At 38.7% G+C, this 18,642-nt stretch overlaps 1 protein-coding gene across 2 annotated transcripts in view; it reads left to right on the top strand.

Annotated features, from left to right (window-relative positions):
• Positions 1–18,642, top strand: part of Rars2 (arginyl-tRNA synthetase 2, mitochondrial) — a 47,057-nt gene that overhangs the window by 3,265 nt on the left and 25,150 nt on the right. The window contains exons 3-6 of one of the 2 annotated variants that reach the window (XM_027403408.2): positions 7,805–7,907; positions 10,034–10,117; positions 16,074–16,171; positions 17,075–17,130. In XM_027403408.2, coding sequence (XP_027259209.1) covers positions 7,805–7,907; positions 10,034–10,117; positions 16,074–16,171; positions 17,075–17,130 — 341 coding nt within the window. Of the gene's footprint in view, positions 1–7,804; positions 7,908–10,033; positions 10,118–16,073; positions 16,172–17,074; positions 17,131–18,642 lie in introns of those variants that run through there. The other variant, XM_035439933.1, reaches the window with a different exon arrangement.

Genomic DNA, 18,642 nt, shown 5'->3' with positions numbered 1-18,642 from the left:
TTTATAGGTACTCTCTAGTCTTAGCCTTCTCTTTCTCTTTATTTCTTTTCCTTATCATGAAAAAAGGGATACTCACCCCTCTCACCTGAAAGTTTTAATAAAATTAAGGGGACAAAGGATATTATGATACTGAGAATTTTATATTTCATTTTTTTAAAAAAGATTTTATTTATTTATTATGTATACAACATTCTGCTTCCATGTATATCTGCACACCAGAAGAGAGCACTAGATCTCATAATGGATGGTTGGGGGCCACCATGTGGTTGCTGGGAATTGAACTCAGGACCTCTGGAAGAGCAGTCAGTGCTCTTAACCTCTGAGCCATCTTTCCAGCCCCTTATATTTCATTTTTAAAAACCTCAGAGCTATGTGGCAAGCTTCTTATTAACTAATTGATAGAGTACAGTCATCCTTTGGTGATTGACAACAGGATATCTTGGAGACCCACAATCTTCAGAAGCTCAAGGCGTCTTGCAAACAGTGGTATGCTATTTCCATGCATCATCCATACACCCTTTATATACTGCAAATCATCTTTATATTCTGTAATCCCTGTTACAAGGCAAATGCTGTATAAGTAGTTGTTTTTAGTGTATTGTTTGAGATAATTTGAAAAATTTGTTCATTGTTTGGTGTAGATGTAATTTCTTTGAACATTTGTGTACCTGCAGCCAAAGGCTATTTACAATCATGGGTAGACTACATTTTATCCAAGCACTGAAGTTTTTTTAGCAAAATGATAAGTTAACAGGATGACCATCCTGATAAGGAATTCCAGGACAGCCAGAGCTAAGTAGAGAGATTTGTCTCAAAACAAAACAAAACAAAAATTAGAGGAGCTACTTTAAATAAACCTGTTTCCTAATCACCTATCATCATCATTTTCAGCACGGGATCAACATCTTTTAAATGCTTTCCCCTCTCCCTACTGTTTCTAAGCAAAAATGTAGCAGGCAGTCATTAGAAATTTCAGGACATGTTCCCTTGATGTTGAAATGATCTACACAAGGTAGTTATCGACAACCTTGCTCATTAAGCCCATTTAAGCCCTTTTTATTGATGACCAGACCAATAGCTGCTCATGAGTCTAGAAAGTCCCTTGGTTTCCAAGCTCAAGGCAGCATTAAAACAAACAAACAAACAACCCAAAAAACAAAAACAAAGCCATTACATCAGTGCTCTAGGGGTTTGTGTGTGTGTGTGTGTGTGAGTGTGAGTGTGTGTGTGTGTGTGTGTGTGTGTGAGAGAGAGAGAGAGAGAGAGAGAGAGAGAGAGAGAGAGAGAGAGAGAGATTAATGAGGGTTTAAAGTGGCCTAGTAACATCTGCTTTCCTTGAAACACCCAGCAGTATCAACCAAACACTATATAGTATGTCTGGACCGTGGCCAAGGTCATGGACAGTTCCAGAAGTGGTGCCAAGGTCAATGTAGCTGTTGGGGTGGAAGGCTGAGAAGAGACCTGGCAGGCACAAGATAACGTTGGGATGGGATGGTGTTACCTTAGTCATTTCAGTTTCATTGTTTTTATCTATAATTTATAATGTCCTACTATTGGTGGGAATTTGACTATTTTCTATTTCATAGTTCTATAGTTCATACAGAAGAATCTTCTCTTAGTAGACAAAACAAAAGTTCCCAAAAAGGAGAAATAGATGAAGTCGTTGATCTCCCTCACTTTCCTGAACCACTTCCTTCTCTTCTGTACTTTTTACTGGAGTAACCCCAAACATAACTTCAGAGTTTATGTTTCCAATGTTCTTACCAGCAAGTTAAATAGTGTGAATGAGACTAGAAGGGTGCTTTTGTTTTTGTCCTCTGGCACTGAATTAATGGAAATATTTGTGAGTCCATTAGAATAATATGTTACCATGTTAAAAATAAAACTGCAGCTATTACTATCCATAAAAATTTTTAAACTATCTTTAGCAACTTATGATTGTTTCTTTGATGTTTATGAATGTTTGAGAGCCATGCTGAAAGACTCTGGTCATTGGACATGGTTAAGAGCACTGACTGTTCTTCCAGAGGACCTGGGTTCATTTCACAGCACCCACATGGCAGCTAACAGCTGTCTGTAACTAAAAGATCTGACACCCTCACAGAGACATACATGCAGGCAAAACATTGTATCCATAAAATAAGAATAAATAAGTTATTTAAGAAAAAGACTCTGGTCATATTAAATATTTTAATAAAAATCCTAGCTCTATATCAAGAAACTGTAATTTAGCCTTCAATATATTCAAATTCCTATCATCACAATAATTTTAGAGCTCGTATTACTTCTAGTTTTTCTTTATTTCTTAGACTTTTAAAAATCTTTGTTGTTTCTGTCCTTCTTTGTGTTTTATTCCTATTTTGCTAAACTAATTTCTTTAGTTGCCCAAAGATTGGTTCAAATATTTGACTCAATTCTCAAAATCCTTTGGTAAGGAAGAATACAATAAGTATATTCAAACCTTAAATGAATTTTCTACAATTAAATTTCATTTTCAGAAAGTGGAGTCATCATGTACCCTATAAAGAATAATCTAAGAGGGCTTATTACCTGAGCGGTTAAGAGCACTGGCTATTCTTCCAGAGGTCCTGAGTTCAATTCCCAGCAACCACATGGTGACTCATAACCATGTGTAATGAGATCTGGTGCCCTCTTCTGGCATGCAGGCATACGTGCAGACAGAACACTGTATACAAAAATGAATAAATCTTTTTAGAAAACACATAGTAACAAGAGTAATCTTGGAAAAGAGACAAGGACATAGTTTGCCAGCCATTTTAGTATATAAAGGACAAAGAAAAAGCTTCCCCAAGATGTTAGTGTTGGTAGTATTTAATATGTTATTTAGCATCAGATCTGTGACTAATATAATTTATAACTGATATAATATAAATATATTTTATTTATATTTTATTTATATTAAACTGATAAATATAATATAATTTATATTGTTTCTCTATAACCCAATAAAGTAGATACTTTATTATCATTTTACTGAGGTACCAAGAGATAGAGCAATGTGTCCAGAATTACACAGACATTAATTGGTAGGTGAACTTGTATTTGTGGTTACAGCTCAGATATCAATTTGGATTGGTAAGTAGAGCCCATGCTAAATTAATGGGTAATGAATTAAGGCCCAGGAAATTGCTAGGGTGGTGCACTAGTTTGAGGCCGGCTTGTCTTTATCTACAGAGCTAGTTCCAAGATAGCCAGGGCTACACAGAGAAACCCTGTCTTGAAAAACAAAACAAACAAACAAAAAGACAGGAAATTTCACTAGGTTTTTTTTTTTCCCGTTTGAAATTTTTTCATATACTTCTAGATTTTAATTTGATTACAGTATTTCTGCTTTCCCTTTTCTCATTTCAAATCTTCCCGTATTTCCCTCCATGCTCTCCTTCAATTTCCTGTCCCCCCTTTTTTTATTGCATGCAGGTAAGTATAGGTATATACATATTTATTCCTAAATATTACCTGTTGAGTCTGTATAGTGCTAATAAGTATATTTGTATACATAAATATTTTTAAATATAACCTGTTAATTGGTATAATGTTCCCTGTGTGTATGTTTTGGGGCTGACTGTTTTGCACTAGACAAGCTGTTGTTGTGCTCTTTCCTAGGGAGGGCCACATTTCCTGCTCCCTGCTTTCTGAAGTTGCCTACAGTTCTTTTTATTAGGTTGAGGCCTCTTGGGCTTTCCTAGTCCAGTTTGTCAAGTCCATTGGTGTCCTCCTTATTCCACTCTTGTTTAGACAGTCATGTTGGTGACACTTTATGGGTGTAGCTTCTTACATTACTAGGAGACACAGTCTCACAGCACAGGGTGTCCCTGACCCTCTGGCTCTTACAATCTTTTTGCCCCATGTTCTGCAATGTTCCCTGACCCTTTGGTTTAGGAGTGTTTTGTAGGCATACTGGAACTGCTGGTGTGGACTACATGGTGACCACTGCTGCTTGACAAAGTTCAGCATTTCATTCTCCAATTACCTTTTCACTTTCATTTTACTGATTCTATTAATGCCTTTCCCTTTGGGAAATTTTGTGCAGGCTCTGGTAAAGGGTGAGAATGTATACAATGGTAGCCTCTAATTCTTTGGGAAAAATATCCCTGCTGCTGTAGAACCAGGAATTCAAATGTGCCCTCCTCATTACACCAAGAACTAGATTTTCTAGCCACACCTGATCCCAAGGATGAAATGCCTACAATTCAGATCCAGAGCCTGAAGACTTTAAGGGTGAGAGTTCAGTTAATAAATACTGAGAAAACAGAATGATATGGTTCCCTTTGGGGAGTGTACGAAGGGAACATGCCCATATAGTAAGACCAATACACAAAGGGACACATTTAGGGAACAGCTCAGTGCTTATCCCCTTAAGGAATAAAAATTGCTCTTAAATTGTAGTGTAGTGTCTGGTCCCAGAAGAAGTCCTTTTCCCAAGGTCAGACATTTGGATAAGGACCTACATTCCCTGGGGGAGGGGAGAGGGTGGGAGCTTGAGGAAACTTCCTGCTTGCTAAAGCAGTTTTTCTCCCATCTCTGGCAAAGGAACTTGTGACCCTTTCATTAACATATGACTGGTGCCTATTGCCAAGGTCAATGCTAATTCCTCAACCCATGATCTCAAGCCACACCCTACCTCACCTGCCCCTTTTCTGCCATTTAATACTATGTGCAACTATAGAGTATAAGTATAACCTTTTTTTTTTTTCAGTGAACACACTATCAGCCATCCTGATTCACCCTCAGATTGTGTCTGTTCTGTCCCCGTCCTGTCCATCCTGTGTCATCACACCCAGCCCCCCTATTCCACACAACGTCTTTGTGAAGGGGCCAGCTCCCCATTTCTGCAGCCATAACAGCCGAACACATGCTTGCCATAACCTTGCCTTGGTCACTTAGAGGTCAGATGCCTGCCTCGTGGCAAGGAACCAATCAGAAGTTAGCTGGTGGTGCTATGCTTTATGGCTCTGGGTGTGCTTTACGGACAAGCACAGCAATGACGCAGAGAGCATAGCAACCACCCTGGGAGGGCCTATGGGCCATAACAACCAGTTGACCAATCAACACAGGGCAAACCCTCCAAGCCTGGAGGCACACCAATCCTGAACCTGTGCATACCCCTAGACACTCCCCTTATGCTGCCCTATAAAGATCTGTATGCAGCGGCTTCGAACGGTCTTTGTTAGCCATCCGACATGACTGGTGGATCAAAGACCCGAGCTAACATGGGGTTAGCTCGTTAAACTACAATAAAACCTCATGCAATTTGCATCAAGCTTTCGCCTCCCTTCTGTGATTGGGGTAGCCTTGGTCCTGGGCTAAGATTCTGGAAGCCTGAGCTTTCCAGGGGTCTTACATTTGGACCTGTACCCCTGCCAAAGCAGGTCTCCAGTAGACTGTATGTATTTTAATCAGATTCTTTCTCCTACCCAACTGCCCCCAGATCCTTCCCATTTCCCTACTAGCCCAACTTCATGTTCTTTTCGAGACTCTCTAAGATAAATAAATAAATAGATAATTAAACAAAAATCAAAACAAAATCCTGATAAGACTAAAAGTACCAAAAGGAAATTGAAACCCCACAAAAAAAATCATAGAGTTTATTTTGTGTTGGCCAACTACTCCTGGGCATAGGGCCGACTCTGTAGTGTGGTTGATGTATCCAGGGACACTCCATTGGTGAAACTGTATTTCCCTTTGCAGCAGGTATCAGTTGCACATAGCTTCTTGGCTAGGGCTGGTTATTTTATGCCTTTTATGTTTTTGTTTAAATTAAAGATAAAGAAGAAAAGAATCGGATGAGACATAAGACTAGTTTATTATTAGACATATTAAGCAGTTTATTATAAGGTCCGGTAGAGTAGGGAGACTAAGAGAGAAGAAGAACAGGGGTAATGGCTGACCCATGGCCGGTCGCCATAGAGAGAGAGAGAAGAGAAGCAGAAGCAAACAGAGCGAAGAAGCAGAGAGAGAGTGAAGCAGGGAAGTTGGAACTTTTAAAGGGAAGACTGTGCATGGGCACTGAGGTTCCATGCATGCCCAGAGTCCTCACACAGGCAGGCTGTAAATGTGCTGTGGGCACGTTCCTGTGGGTGTTGTCAGGGGGCGGGGTCTGTCTCTTAAAGAGGTAGAGCCGATCAGCATTAAAGCCTGAACCTTTCATTCCCACCTCTACTTATTATTTAAAAAGGTAGGGTGTTAGACGTGGCAGGTTAAGAAATAAGGGCATTGAATTCTCAAGATTGCTTCCTGCTGACGTGGGGAGTGTTGACCATCTTTGGGGGACCTGAGAAGGTTGGGGTGCTGCCACGTCCTGGGGTAGCTGGTTGTTTCATTGCAGTCCAGGCTATAGGGAACTCCCTGGCGCCTCTTAGATGTTGGCAGCAGAGGACAAGGTTAAGTTTAGAAAAAATTTTTTTCTTAGGTCCTGTCACTTGAGGGGATGATTATAAGATGAGGGAGGGATTCCCGAGGAGTCCCAACATGAAGGGAGGGAGTCCTGGGACCAGGGAAAGATTGAATAACTGGAGTGAATCTGACCTGTTTGTTTGGATCCAATTCAGCTCCCTGGAACTTACAAGAATCCTTAGAATTTGTGGAAACATAAGTGTTAGACACATTAGCAGCATATTCTTGTTAGAAGCAACTTGGCTGAAAGCACTAACATTTTAAAATTGATAGATATTTTTTAGGACAATGAAAAGCATCTTAATCTTGACCTAGTATTTATGATCGTATAGTGGTATTGTAGAACTATGAACAGTAGCATGAGAAATAGAGAAATCCGGAACATATTTCATTCTTTTTAATGTCTCAACTCACTTTATCATATCATCACTTAAGCCTTTTTATCCTCAGACCTTCATAGCTTTAATTCATACACCCTACAGTGACCACCTCCCAGAAAACTTAATGGTCATTAGAGTTTAGTTTTGTAATGTGATATTAAACGGAAGCCATACAGGAATTTTTAGGCATTTCTCTGAATGTGATGGTGTATGTAGTTACGTGGTTACTTATATATTAATTAAAAGTAATGTGTAACTTGAATTATCACATCTACAGAAAAATCTGTAGAGACAATATGATGAGCCGCTCTCAAATCCTAACTGCCAAGCCTTTTTTCCAAATTCAACGTTTTTTTTTTGTTGTTGTTTGTTTTTTAACTTGTAAGGTAGAGGTAATTTGATTTAGTCTTGTTTGTTTTTCTCAATGACACTATAAATACTGTTGCAGTGACTGGATATATTTGATTCTATTAACTTCCTTATTTGCCAATAGCTTCTGTCATCATGTAAATGATTGTTCCTTTAGCTGGTTACACTGAAGTTTTTAATAGTTAAACCATGGTTTAGTAAAAGTACAAATAGCTGTGTCTGTATCTCTAGTGAAAAACTGAGTGTTATTAAAAAAATGTACTTTTTTGTCATGTTGAAACTTAAATTAGAACCATTTAAAATGTTTTTGTTCTTGTTATTTGTTCAGTTATAAACAAGCACTTAGAGTAGGAGAAACAGCTTTCCGGTAAGTGTGAAGCGAAGCGGCCTCTTCTGAAGCTGCTTTACTAGTTGCATTTAACTTGCCAGATATCTCTGTTTCAGAGGCAGAGTAGGACCAGCTTAGGTAAGATGCCAGAATTTTATAAAATAAGCAACATTTTATAAGTTATAAGTAAATACGAAGTTTTGTATTTCTTGGCCTTTAATTTTGAAGGTGCTCATAATCCACGGTGATTAGTCTTTGCTAGACAAGTGACGTTTTTTTATAACAACTTTCCCATCTCAATGTTTACCTTTAGAGAAGTGGCAGATTTTCAGCTTTCTGTGGATTCCTTGCTTGAAGACAACAATCAGAAGTCACAGCTAGATACTCAAGACCAAGCCAGGAGACTGGCAGAGAAGGTATTTTATCTCGGCCTTACAGTAAACAGCATTAAAGGAGAGCAGAGCTCAGCTATATGAATTCAATAGTGCTTCTTTGTTCAAGGCATCTCAGAAAACATTGCAGTTCACTTTAGCTGTATGCTGTGAGGTTTCCCTGATTCTTCAAATTAGCTGTGAAGTATTCCTTTTGTTGTACTTTCTGTTGCATTGGTCACCTTAGGAACTTATGCAAGAACTGATGCACATACTGCGAACAAATGCTGCTTGCTGTTTTTCTCTCTGGCTCTTGCTCAGCTTGCCTATTTATACAACTCAGGCCCATTTACCCAGGAGTGGCACCACCTCAGTCATCAATCGAGAAAATTTCTCTCATACACACCATGGGACAGTCAGGGCAATCTGATGGAGGAGGCAATTCTTGAGTGAGGTTCATTTCTCCCAGGTGACTGGGTTATGTCAGGTTGATAGCACACATCCTGAGCTAACATTGGTTTAGTTGGTCTTTTGTTTTTTATTAGCCACAGTACTGAAATGTTAAGTTATAGGTCAAAACTGTATAAACTTTTTTTAATGTGGAAGGTTTATTGAGGGAAGGTAAGGGCACAGGAGAGAGGGAGACAGAGAAAGAGATAGACAGACAGAAGAGGGAGAGACAGATAGAGCTGCCTTCTCAGAGGAAAGAGAAAAGAAGCAAAACTGTATAAACTTTTAAAGATGGATTTATTTATTCCCCTGCAACTGGAGTTACAGATGATTGCTAGGAATGGCATAGAGCCCAGGTCCTCTGGAAGAGCAGTCAGTGAGTGTTAACATCTGACAATCTCCCCAGGCCCCTGGGTAAACATTTGAATCCAGGACACAAACTGGTATATTAGAGCAATAGGTTGCAATTTTTTGAAATGAGCTTCTGAGAACAGCATTAAAAACATGAGCAGAAATAATGTATATGGAATGATCACAGAGAAGTCATAGTTAGATGATTTTATAAGCTCTCGGCATTTCCAAGCTCTTTCTCGTGGGTCTAGTAAAACAAAGGAATTGGAAAGATGGTAGTGGATGACCAAATCTAAATTGCTAGCTTCAGACTCTCACACAAAACATGTTGGGAAAGGTTTTGTTTTTTGTTTTTAAATTTTTATTAATAGGATTATATGTTGCTCAAAGATGATCTCTAGGAACTCTGCAAAAATTGAAACAGTGAAAATCATTACTGGAAAGAATGTATAACTAAAAAAATGACTGCTAAAGGAGCTTTGGTAACAGAGTAATAGTTATTTGATAACAAGATCACCTCTAATTTTTTTTTATTAATAAGGACATACCTGATGTAAAATTCTGGTAACAGGAGTAGAATTAACCTAATTAAAATATTTGACCTCTCCATGTCTTTTAAGTTCTCAGAGATAAAGGTTGCTCTGCAGTGACTGCAGTCTGGTTTTTTGGGGGTGTTGTTTTTTGTTTTATTGCCAAACAGAGTTTATAGTTTTTGAGTCTGTCCTGGAACTTGGTGTTGGTGAGCACCAACACCACCCATCTTTCGTTCCATAAATCTATCAGAGGGTTTGAATGGACACATGCAGGGAAAATAGATACTTTAAGAGGCCAATCTGAGCCAGGTGGTGGTGGCACATGCCTTTAATCCCAGCACTTGGGAGGCAGAGTTAGGGGGATCTCTGTGAGTTCGAGACCAGCCTGGTCTACAACTTCTAGTTCCAGAACAGTCTCCAAAGCCACAGAGAAACCCAGTCTCTGGGGAAAAAAGGAAAAAAAAGAGGTCAATCTGTGTGTTTGTGCAAGGGCTTTAGTAGTAGGTCCCGACTTGATGTCCTGTTTTTAGCTATCATGAAAGATGAATAAGATAAAGTGTTCACTGAATGATAGATGGGGAAATTTGAAATGAAGGAAAGAGAAAAGGGAAAGGAGAAGCTGAATAGCATTCATAGTGAGGAAAAAAAGGAAAGAAAATATGTTTGTGTAAATAGGATTTAGAACCGAAGACATTGGCTAAGACCCTGGTCCAGCTAAAATGCCTGAGAACCGATTCACCTGCTGTCTTGTAAGCCAGTTTCATGATGTCGGAATTATCTATCTCATTAGGTCTATTCTATAATATAGCCTGCTTTACCTGATTTGTTATTTTTCAGCTTAAATGTGATACAGTGGTGACTGCCATCAGTGCTGGCCCAAAAACTCTGAACTTCAAAATAAACAGAGAATTATTAACAAAGGTAAGAATGGATTATATATAGTCTAGTCTTTGTGCCTTTACGCTTGTGTAACCACACTGACCTCTCAGCTCTTCAACTTGATATGCTGCCTCCAAACTTGTGCACATGATTGATTCCTCAGTCTGGAGTGCGGTATTAATTAGTCTTTCTTACTTTCTTATTTTGGCACTTTCATTGTTCAAATTGAGGGCCTTTCATATGCTTAAGCAAGCGCTCTACCACTGAGTTACTTCCCTAGCCCTTGATAGTCACTGATCTTTTTCACTATGGGCTGTTAATCTCTTCCTTGCAGAAATTACCTTGCTGTTTTACATTCCCTTCCCTCCCTCCCTCCCTTTTTCTTCCTTTTTTTGTTTTTGTTTTTGTTTTTTGCTTTTCTTTGAGACAGCTTGTCTCTGTGTAACTTTGGAGCCTACCCTGGCACTCACTTTGTACACCAGGCTGGCCTTGAACTCAATCCACCTGCCTCTGTCTCCTGAGTTTGGGGATTAAAGGCTTGTATCACCACTGTCCAGCACATTCCATTTATTTGATTGATGCCACTTATGCTTTAAACTCTTAATTCACTTTGGGGCTTTTAGCATCTGTCTTTCCCACTGCCCTAGTTCCATGTTTTGACATAATGCCTGGTGCATTATAGATTCTAGATTAATAGCTTTGTTGAATAAATAAATGTGTTCTGTAGTAAAAGTATGTTGGTTTCTACTCCCTGGTAGCCTATAATCTGTTGGAATCATAAGGCTTAAACTGGAGAAACGATGGGATAGCTTTTTCTTTTAATAATACGGTGAATAATAAAGTAAAAAGGTTGTTAATACAGTAAGAATAAAATAATTCAGATGCGAAACTCAGGATGGCCTGGAGGTCTTGGAGAAGCCTTAAAGGAATTGACTCTCATTCAAGCTAGCACATCAGAGAACAGGTAACCCTAGTGATTACATGAAATCCCTAAGTCAAACTCATCTTTTTTTTCTTTTTTTGATTTTCTTTTCTTTTTTTTTTTATTAATTCAAATTAGGAACAAGCTCAATCCCTTCTCCCTCTCCCTCCCCTCCTCCCACCCCTCCCCCTCATCCCGACCTACCCCCACCCTATCCACCCTCCACTCCCCAGGCAGGGTAGGGCCCTCGACGGGGGCTCCCCAAAGTCCACCACATCATCCTGGGCTGGGCCTAGGCCCTCCCCCATGTGTCCAGGCCAAGAGTGCATCCCTTCATGTGGGATGGGCTCTCAAAGTCCCTTCTTACACCAGGGAAAAATACTAATCCACTACCAGGGCCCCCCTAGAGTACAGAGGCCTCCTCATTGACATACATCTTCAGGGGTCTGGATCAGTCCCTGCTGGCCTCCCAGACAGCAGTCTGGGGTTTATGTGCTCCTCCTTGTTCAGGCCAGCTGTTTCTGTGGGTTTTACCAGCCTGGTACCGACCCCTTTGACCTTCATTCCTCCCTCTCTGCAACTAAGTTCCAGAGTTCAGTTCAGTGTATATCTGTGGATGTCTGCCTCTGCTTCCATCAGCTACTGGATGAGGGTTCTGAGTCTCGGGCACCCACTGCAAGTCCCAAGTCAAACTCATCTTGATCAAACTTTTCATTTATAATGCAAGCTTTGTCCTTTATTTATTTATTTATTTATTTATTTATTTATTTATTTATTATGTATTCAGTTATCTGCATGCATGCTTGCACACCAGAAGAGGACACCAGATCTCATTACAGATGGTTGTGAGCCACCATGTGGTTGCTGGGAATTGAACTCAGGACCTCTGGAAGAGCAGTCAGTGCTCTTAACCACTGAGCCATCTCTCCAGCCCTAGCCTATCTTTTAAAAAGGAATGTAGCCTACTATTGGAGTGTTGAGGCTTAGTAAATATGGCCATCTTGAATTGAAAATAATCACAAGGTCAGAAGTTCTCTGGATATGGATCTGCCTCTGGATTGTTTAGTCTCAGGTGTTTCCTCAGCAATCCTGGGAGTCTTATTTTCTTCAGCCATCTTCATTCTGAAGAAAACCAGCTAACCAAAATCTATCAGCAGACATGGATTTTTATTTTGAGCTTGTTAAAATAGTGCCTACAACCTGTTGGTGTCCTCATCTCCCAGACCCATCCCCTTCCCTCTCAACACAGAGCCAAGACCAGAATACTCAAGATCAGTATTCTCTTGATATCATCCCATGGCAATTTAGAAGCCACCAAGTTACTTATTTGCCCTTTGAAAGTGATGCTTTTTTAGTATTTTCACAGTTATTTGGAAGTAGAAATAAATCTTGCCAAATGTGCCTTCCATACTTTTAACCCTCAATAGCAGTATTTTCCTCCTTTGGTTTTTCCTTACAATGGGGGAAAGAAGTAGAATTTTACCTTTAAAGCTACTTTAGGTGAAAGAGATAATGTTTATATTTCCAGGGAAAATAAAGGTTTATATAATAACTTAAAAATTTAGTGGCATCGAATTGTATCCTTTATTTCAATTTAGAAACTGTAGAATTTCACCTAGCTTAGAGATATCCAGTTGGATTCATTACTACAAGTATTTCCATGGCTTGGTGAGGTGGACTATCCCATAAAGGCTTACAGACCTCTTACTTTCCTACCATACTTACACTTGTCAGAAGCTTGAAAACATTTGTAGGAGAATCTGTAACCCTTAGTGATACTAAATTCATTTAAAAGGGGGGAAAAGATGGTTTAAATCAAGTTCTATTTGCGTTTTCTAAAAATACAGACAGAAACCTTATTTTCTTTGTTATATCTGAAAAGCCATGGTGAATAAAATCACGATTTTTGGTTGCAAATCCAACTTCGAATGCTTTACCAAGAGGAAGAAGAACTATTTTGTGACTTAACTAAATAAATAAGCTTTGGCTATAGGTAGTGAATACTTTCAAGCCATGTTTAGTTTTTAGGAAGTAATGGATGATAATGGATGATTTTAATATCAAAGAGCAGGGCAAGCAGTAAATCCCTTATGACTCTGCTGACAGGCATAAGGTAATGGTCACCTAGTAGAACTAGAAAAAAGAAAGGACGTAGTCATCCACAGAAAAGAATGATGACAGAGAAGCAGAAAGTGCCACCCAATTGGAGTATTTGTTGATTTCCTCAACTGCCAAAACTAGGAAAGTGGAAGACTTCATTTCTGGTTAAAACTCTGAATGCACCAATATTTATATGCGTTTAGCTTACATTTAAACATGCACATTGGTAAATATATTAGATTTTATTACTTTACCTATTAGACTATAATAGAACAATAGTACCTCCTTTACATTTTGTAGTTAAAATCTACATTTGTAATTGATAGCTGCTAGCAAAGGGAAAGTTAGTATTCACTAAAGATGTGACCGTGGTATGGCCACACACCACAGAGTGAGTATATTGGCAGCATTAATGAGTCTTAGGGGTTAAAGAAGCAAAACAGTGAGTGAGGGTGTCACTGTGTAGCCTAGGCTAGCCAATACCCCAGGATCTTCCTTCCTTTTCTGAATTGTTGGGGTTACAATCATGCACCATCTGCCTTAGCTGATTTCTTGACTATATTAACTAATTCTTGCTAGTAAAATTCTACCTGTATAGCCAACAGGCATTTAATTGCATGTTATTTGTTCCCTAGCTTTTCTTGGGGTCTTCAGTTAGTACAGAAGCAGCAGCAGCATGCATGCAGTAACTAATTAATGCATTCATTTGACTGGGAGGATTTCTGCTATTTGACTTCATATCTCCTGTATCCCAGGCTGGACTTGAACTGGAGAAATAGTCAGTGACAAAGTTGAACTTCCTGATGATCTTGTTTCCACCTCCTGAGTGCCTAGTTTATAGGCAAGCACCACTACACCAAATTTATGCTATGCTAGGGTTGGAACACAAAGAAGAGAAATAGAGAACAAGAAAAGAGATTCCTTAATAGAGGGAGCCATTGTAGGTTTCAAGAGAAATCTGGCACTAGGGAAATGTCCAGTGATCCACAAGGATGACCCCAATGAAGAATCTAAGCAATAGTGGAGAGGCTACCTTAAATGCCCTTCCTCTGTAATGAGATTGATGACTACCTTAACTTGTTACATGTACTCTTTTTCTGCCAGCTGCCTAGGTCCCTTCTCTACTAAAGCCCCCAAATAACACACAAGACACTATTAATTATAAATCTGTTGGCCGGTGACTACGATTTCTTATTAACTAGCTCTGTCTTAAGTATTAACCCATAACTACTAATATATGTATTTCTACATGGTCTTATCTTACCAAGAACGCCAAACTCAGGCATCCTCTCCTCCTGGGATCACATGGTGACTTCTCTCTTACTACACTTTCCAGAATCCTCCTTGTCTCCTAGTCCCGCCTATCTTGCTTCCCTATTGGCCAACAGTGTTTTATTCATCAACCAATAGGAGAACATGTGCACAGAAGACTTCCCCCCATCATCTCCTATTTTCTGTCTAAATAAAAAGAAATGTTTTAACTTTAACATAGTCAAATTATATATAAAACAAAAGTTATTAAGCAAGAATTATAATTACAATATTTAGTCCAATAACATTGAGCAAGATTTAAAGAAAAGCTGGGTGGTGGTGGCGCATGCCTTTAATCCCAGCACTCGGGAGACAGAGGCAGGCGGATCTCTGAGTTCAAGACCCAGCCTGGTCTACAAGAGCTAGTTCCAGGACAGCCTCCAAAGCCACAGAGAAAACCTGTCTCAAAAAAACAAAAAACAAACAAACAAAAAATTAAAGTATTTTATCTATCCTATCTTTGTGAGTCTAAAGTCTTAAATGTGACTTATCTTGCATCATAACTAAGGAAATCTGTAACCATGACTATCTGTCTTCAACTCCATCAAAGACCACAGAAGGATAATATGTAAACTCTAGAAATGACAGAGACAACTAGATGCCTGGTCAGTCACCTGAAGTTCTTCTGTAATGTTCCATCTTCAGCTCATAGGCCATAGTGTGTATTGCAGACTCAGCAAAGCAGGAACCTTTAAACTGTCTGCCTGTATTGGCAGTTTGTCAGTCACTTTTCTCTTGTGTCCTGCAAGATGTCTGGCAGACTCTTCCATAGAGCAGGAATCCTGTAGCAATGTCTGACAGCTGGGGAACCAGCATAGGACCTAATCAGACCCCCTGAACATGGTTGTCAGCTAGGAGCACTGGGCACTAGTCTATGGGGCCTCTGGCAGTCGAACCAGTGTTTATCCCTAGTGCACAAATGGGCTTTGAGAGCCCATTCCTATGGAGGGATATTCTCTCAGCCTAGACACACGGGAGATGACCTAGGCCCTGCCCCAAATGATGTGACAGACTTTGATGATTCCCCCATGGGATGCCTCACCCTTCCTGGGGAGTGGATGGGGGAGTGGGATGGCAGGTTGGGGGGGGCATGGGAAGATGGGAAGGAAAGGGAACTGGGATTGGTATGTAAAATAACATTGTTTTTAATGTAAATTTAAAAAAATTGAAAAAAAAAAAGATTTGTCCAGGTCAAGAAAGTGCTATTAGCAACTGAGCTATTTTGACCTTAGGAAAATTAACCTCCATACTTTTCCTTCCTTGTTTGTGAGCATAGTACTCATCTCTGAAGCTGTTGTGAAGATGAACTGAGTTAATACATGTAAAATCCTCGTCCCAGCCTTTGTAACATAGTCTGCACTCAATAACTGACCAGATACTGCCCTGGCTGTGGTATTACTATTTCCTTGGAACTTTTGCCAGTTAACATAACCTCACATCACAAACCTCAACTTCCTGATCTCTAAGCATCATCAATGGTTACTGTAATATTGAATTATTACATTATTCATTATTATCTCATGTTTTAAGTGCTATCAGAGGAATTGGCAACAAGTGATGTTGATTCTAGATGTGGAATTGCTGACAATGAAAATGCAGTAGTTAAGAACATTGACTTTTTTTTTCCTTTCTGATATCACTAAGTCCCACGCCTTCTGTTTTTAGGCAGTGCTTCAGCAAGTTACTGAAGACGGCTCAAAATATGGGTTAAAAAGTGAACTTTTCTCCGGTCTTCCCCAGAAGAGGATTGTGGTAGAATTCAGGTAAGTAACTATTATGTGCTGATTAATCCAGCTGCTAGGGCAGAGAGGATCACACCTTGGTGATTGTGCTTTCATTATGTTACACATGGAAAGTTGATAATCAGTGGCATTCTGTTATTTTGTTAGGATCACAGGGATAAAAAGGACAAAAATAGATATTTTACATCTCCAGTGTGTTTTTGCCTTTCCTTGTTTTAGGCATGATCTCTACATTGGCCTTGAACTGGATAGGTAGCCAATGATGACCACCTCCTACAAGTTTCCAGATAGTACCACCAGCTGGGACCAAGGAGTTAGCATTTTGAGCCTGTGGGGGACATTTCTCATTCAAATCACAATACTTTCTTTTAAGAAAGTAAATTAATAAATCATGTGTTCCTTCTCATAAGATTTAGGAGATTACATTAAATAGTTTACAGAAGTAAGGTATCCAGTTGTAATCTCATCATTGCTACTTTGGTCACCAAAGGATTCAAGTTTTGTCTTTCCTGTTTCATAGGATTCCCTTCTTAGTAGGAGCATGGTTCCAGAAAAAAATGTCAGATTAATGATTCCAAGGAACATTTTGTCAGATTGTCAGTCCTGTCAGTAAACACCGTTCCCTGCTGGGCTATCTCCCTAGCACTTTTATCTTCCTGCTCTTAAAATAATTTGTTTTCTAAGTGTGCCATTTCTGAGTATCACACTAGTTTATGGATCACAAGATCAATCATTACTGGTCAATGATAGGGGATTCCAAATTCTAACTTATCCTTATTGTTAATTTGATGTCTAATTTACATTTTTTCTGAATTGTCAAAAGCCCTTCTCCCTAATTATGTTAACCTAAAGAGGAATTATTATCTAGCCCATGTTCAAAAATTTTGTTATTGGAATAAGAAAATATTCTTGCACTTTTTGTAGTTCACCTAATGTTGCAAAAAAATTTCATGTTGGACATTTGCGCTCCACCATCATAGGTAAGTGTTCCCTTTAACAGAAAGTACTAAATATATCTAAGGGGATGTATATGATAATGCAGTGTAATGGCTCCAAGTTTAAATGAAGAAGAAAGAAAAAACTCCCCAAAATGTAAATTTACATGAGTAACTGAACTGAAAAATTTACAGGTTAAAAAACAAAGTTTATTTCAACAGATAAAGATTCTGAAATCAGTTTTCATTAGTATGTATGTTTTTTTTTTTTTTTAGCTGTTATGCATACAGAAAACTGAAAGAGGCAAAAATAAAAATAGTCACAAATTATTTCTATGGGGTTGGCAGAAATCTTTCAGATGTTTTTGTTCCTTCCTTCTTTCTTTTTTTTTTTTTTAATAAATTTGCTTTCAGTAGTTAACTGTAATTTTCAAACCTGGAAACTAAAATTTCTAGTAGGAATTATTTACTTTAGGAATACTAAAACTATTTCATAGTTGTAAAGCTTCAGTGTGTAATATGGTTTTTTTGTTTGTTTGTTTGTTTTGTTTTGTTTTGTTTTTTTTGAAGAGTATGTGTGTGGGGTGAGGGGATGCGAGAATTACAGGGTCCAGACTCGGGTGTCAGATCCCCTGGATTAGGAGTTATAGGTCATAACCACCCTACATTGGTGTGGAGAACTGAACTCTAATGCTCTCAAGAGCAGCCAGCATAGCAAACATTCTTAACCACTGAGCCATCTCAAGTTCTGCCCTCCACTTATTTAAAGTATTTTGCAGTACTGCAATTCAAAACTCATCTCAGAATTGTGAAGCATTAGAATTCGAGTCTATTCCAATTTAGAAATCTGTAATGCTACTTTGATATATCTAAAAATTGGACAAATTAATACAAGTGGCAAATTATTGTTGAAATAAGACAGCTTTGATTGTTACAAAGTCCTTAAGCAGTATTTCATAGGAAGAAATGATAGGACTTAACCAAAACTGTCTAAGAAATAAATACATCGGATAAAGAAGTCTACATTGAGTTGAGTCAAAAACATAAGAGAAATGGATAAGTAGAACATGATAAAGTAGTCACTTTATCTGGAAAGTGATTTTGATCAGGAAGAGAGAATGTTTATTGAAATTTAGTGAACTAAGTGTTTATATGTGCTAGCTCATTGGCCTATGTAGTCCAGAGTCCAGAAAATATTCAGTAGCCATAGTTTTGGTTTTGAATAAGTGTGTTTATTTATTAAGTATATAGCAAGTAAAAGAATAAACAGTAAGGGGCTGGAGAAATGGCTCAGAGGTTAAGAGCACTGACTGCTCTTCCAGAGGTTCTGAGTTCAATTCCCAGCAGCCACATGGTGCCTCACAACCATCTGATATGAGATCTGGTGCCCTCTTCTGGTGTGCAGATATACATGGAAGCAGAATGTTGTATACATAATAAATAAATAAGATCTTTTAAAAAATAGCTTTATCAAAAAAAAAGAATAAACAGTAAGGCAGAGAAAGAAAGAGACAAAATGGGTGCAGAGATGGAAAGAGAAAGCATAAAATCAAAATA

The sequence above is a fragment of the Cricetulus griseus genome, chromosome 2, assembly GCF_003668045.3.
Source record: "Cricetulus griseus strain 17A/GY chromosome 2, alternate assembly CriGri-PICRH-1.0, whole genome shotgun sequence".
In the NCBI taxonomy this organism is placed as follows: domain Eukaryota; kingdom Metazoa; phylum Chordata; class Mammalia; order Rodentia; family Cricetidae; genus Cricetulus; species Cricetulus griseus.
The sequence above is the reverse complement of the archived record's forward strand: the minus strand, read 5'-3'. Positions and strand labels throughout refer to the sequence as shown.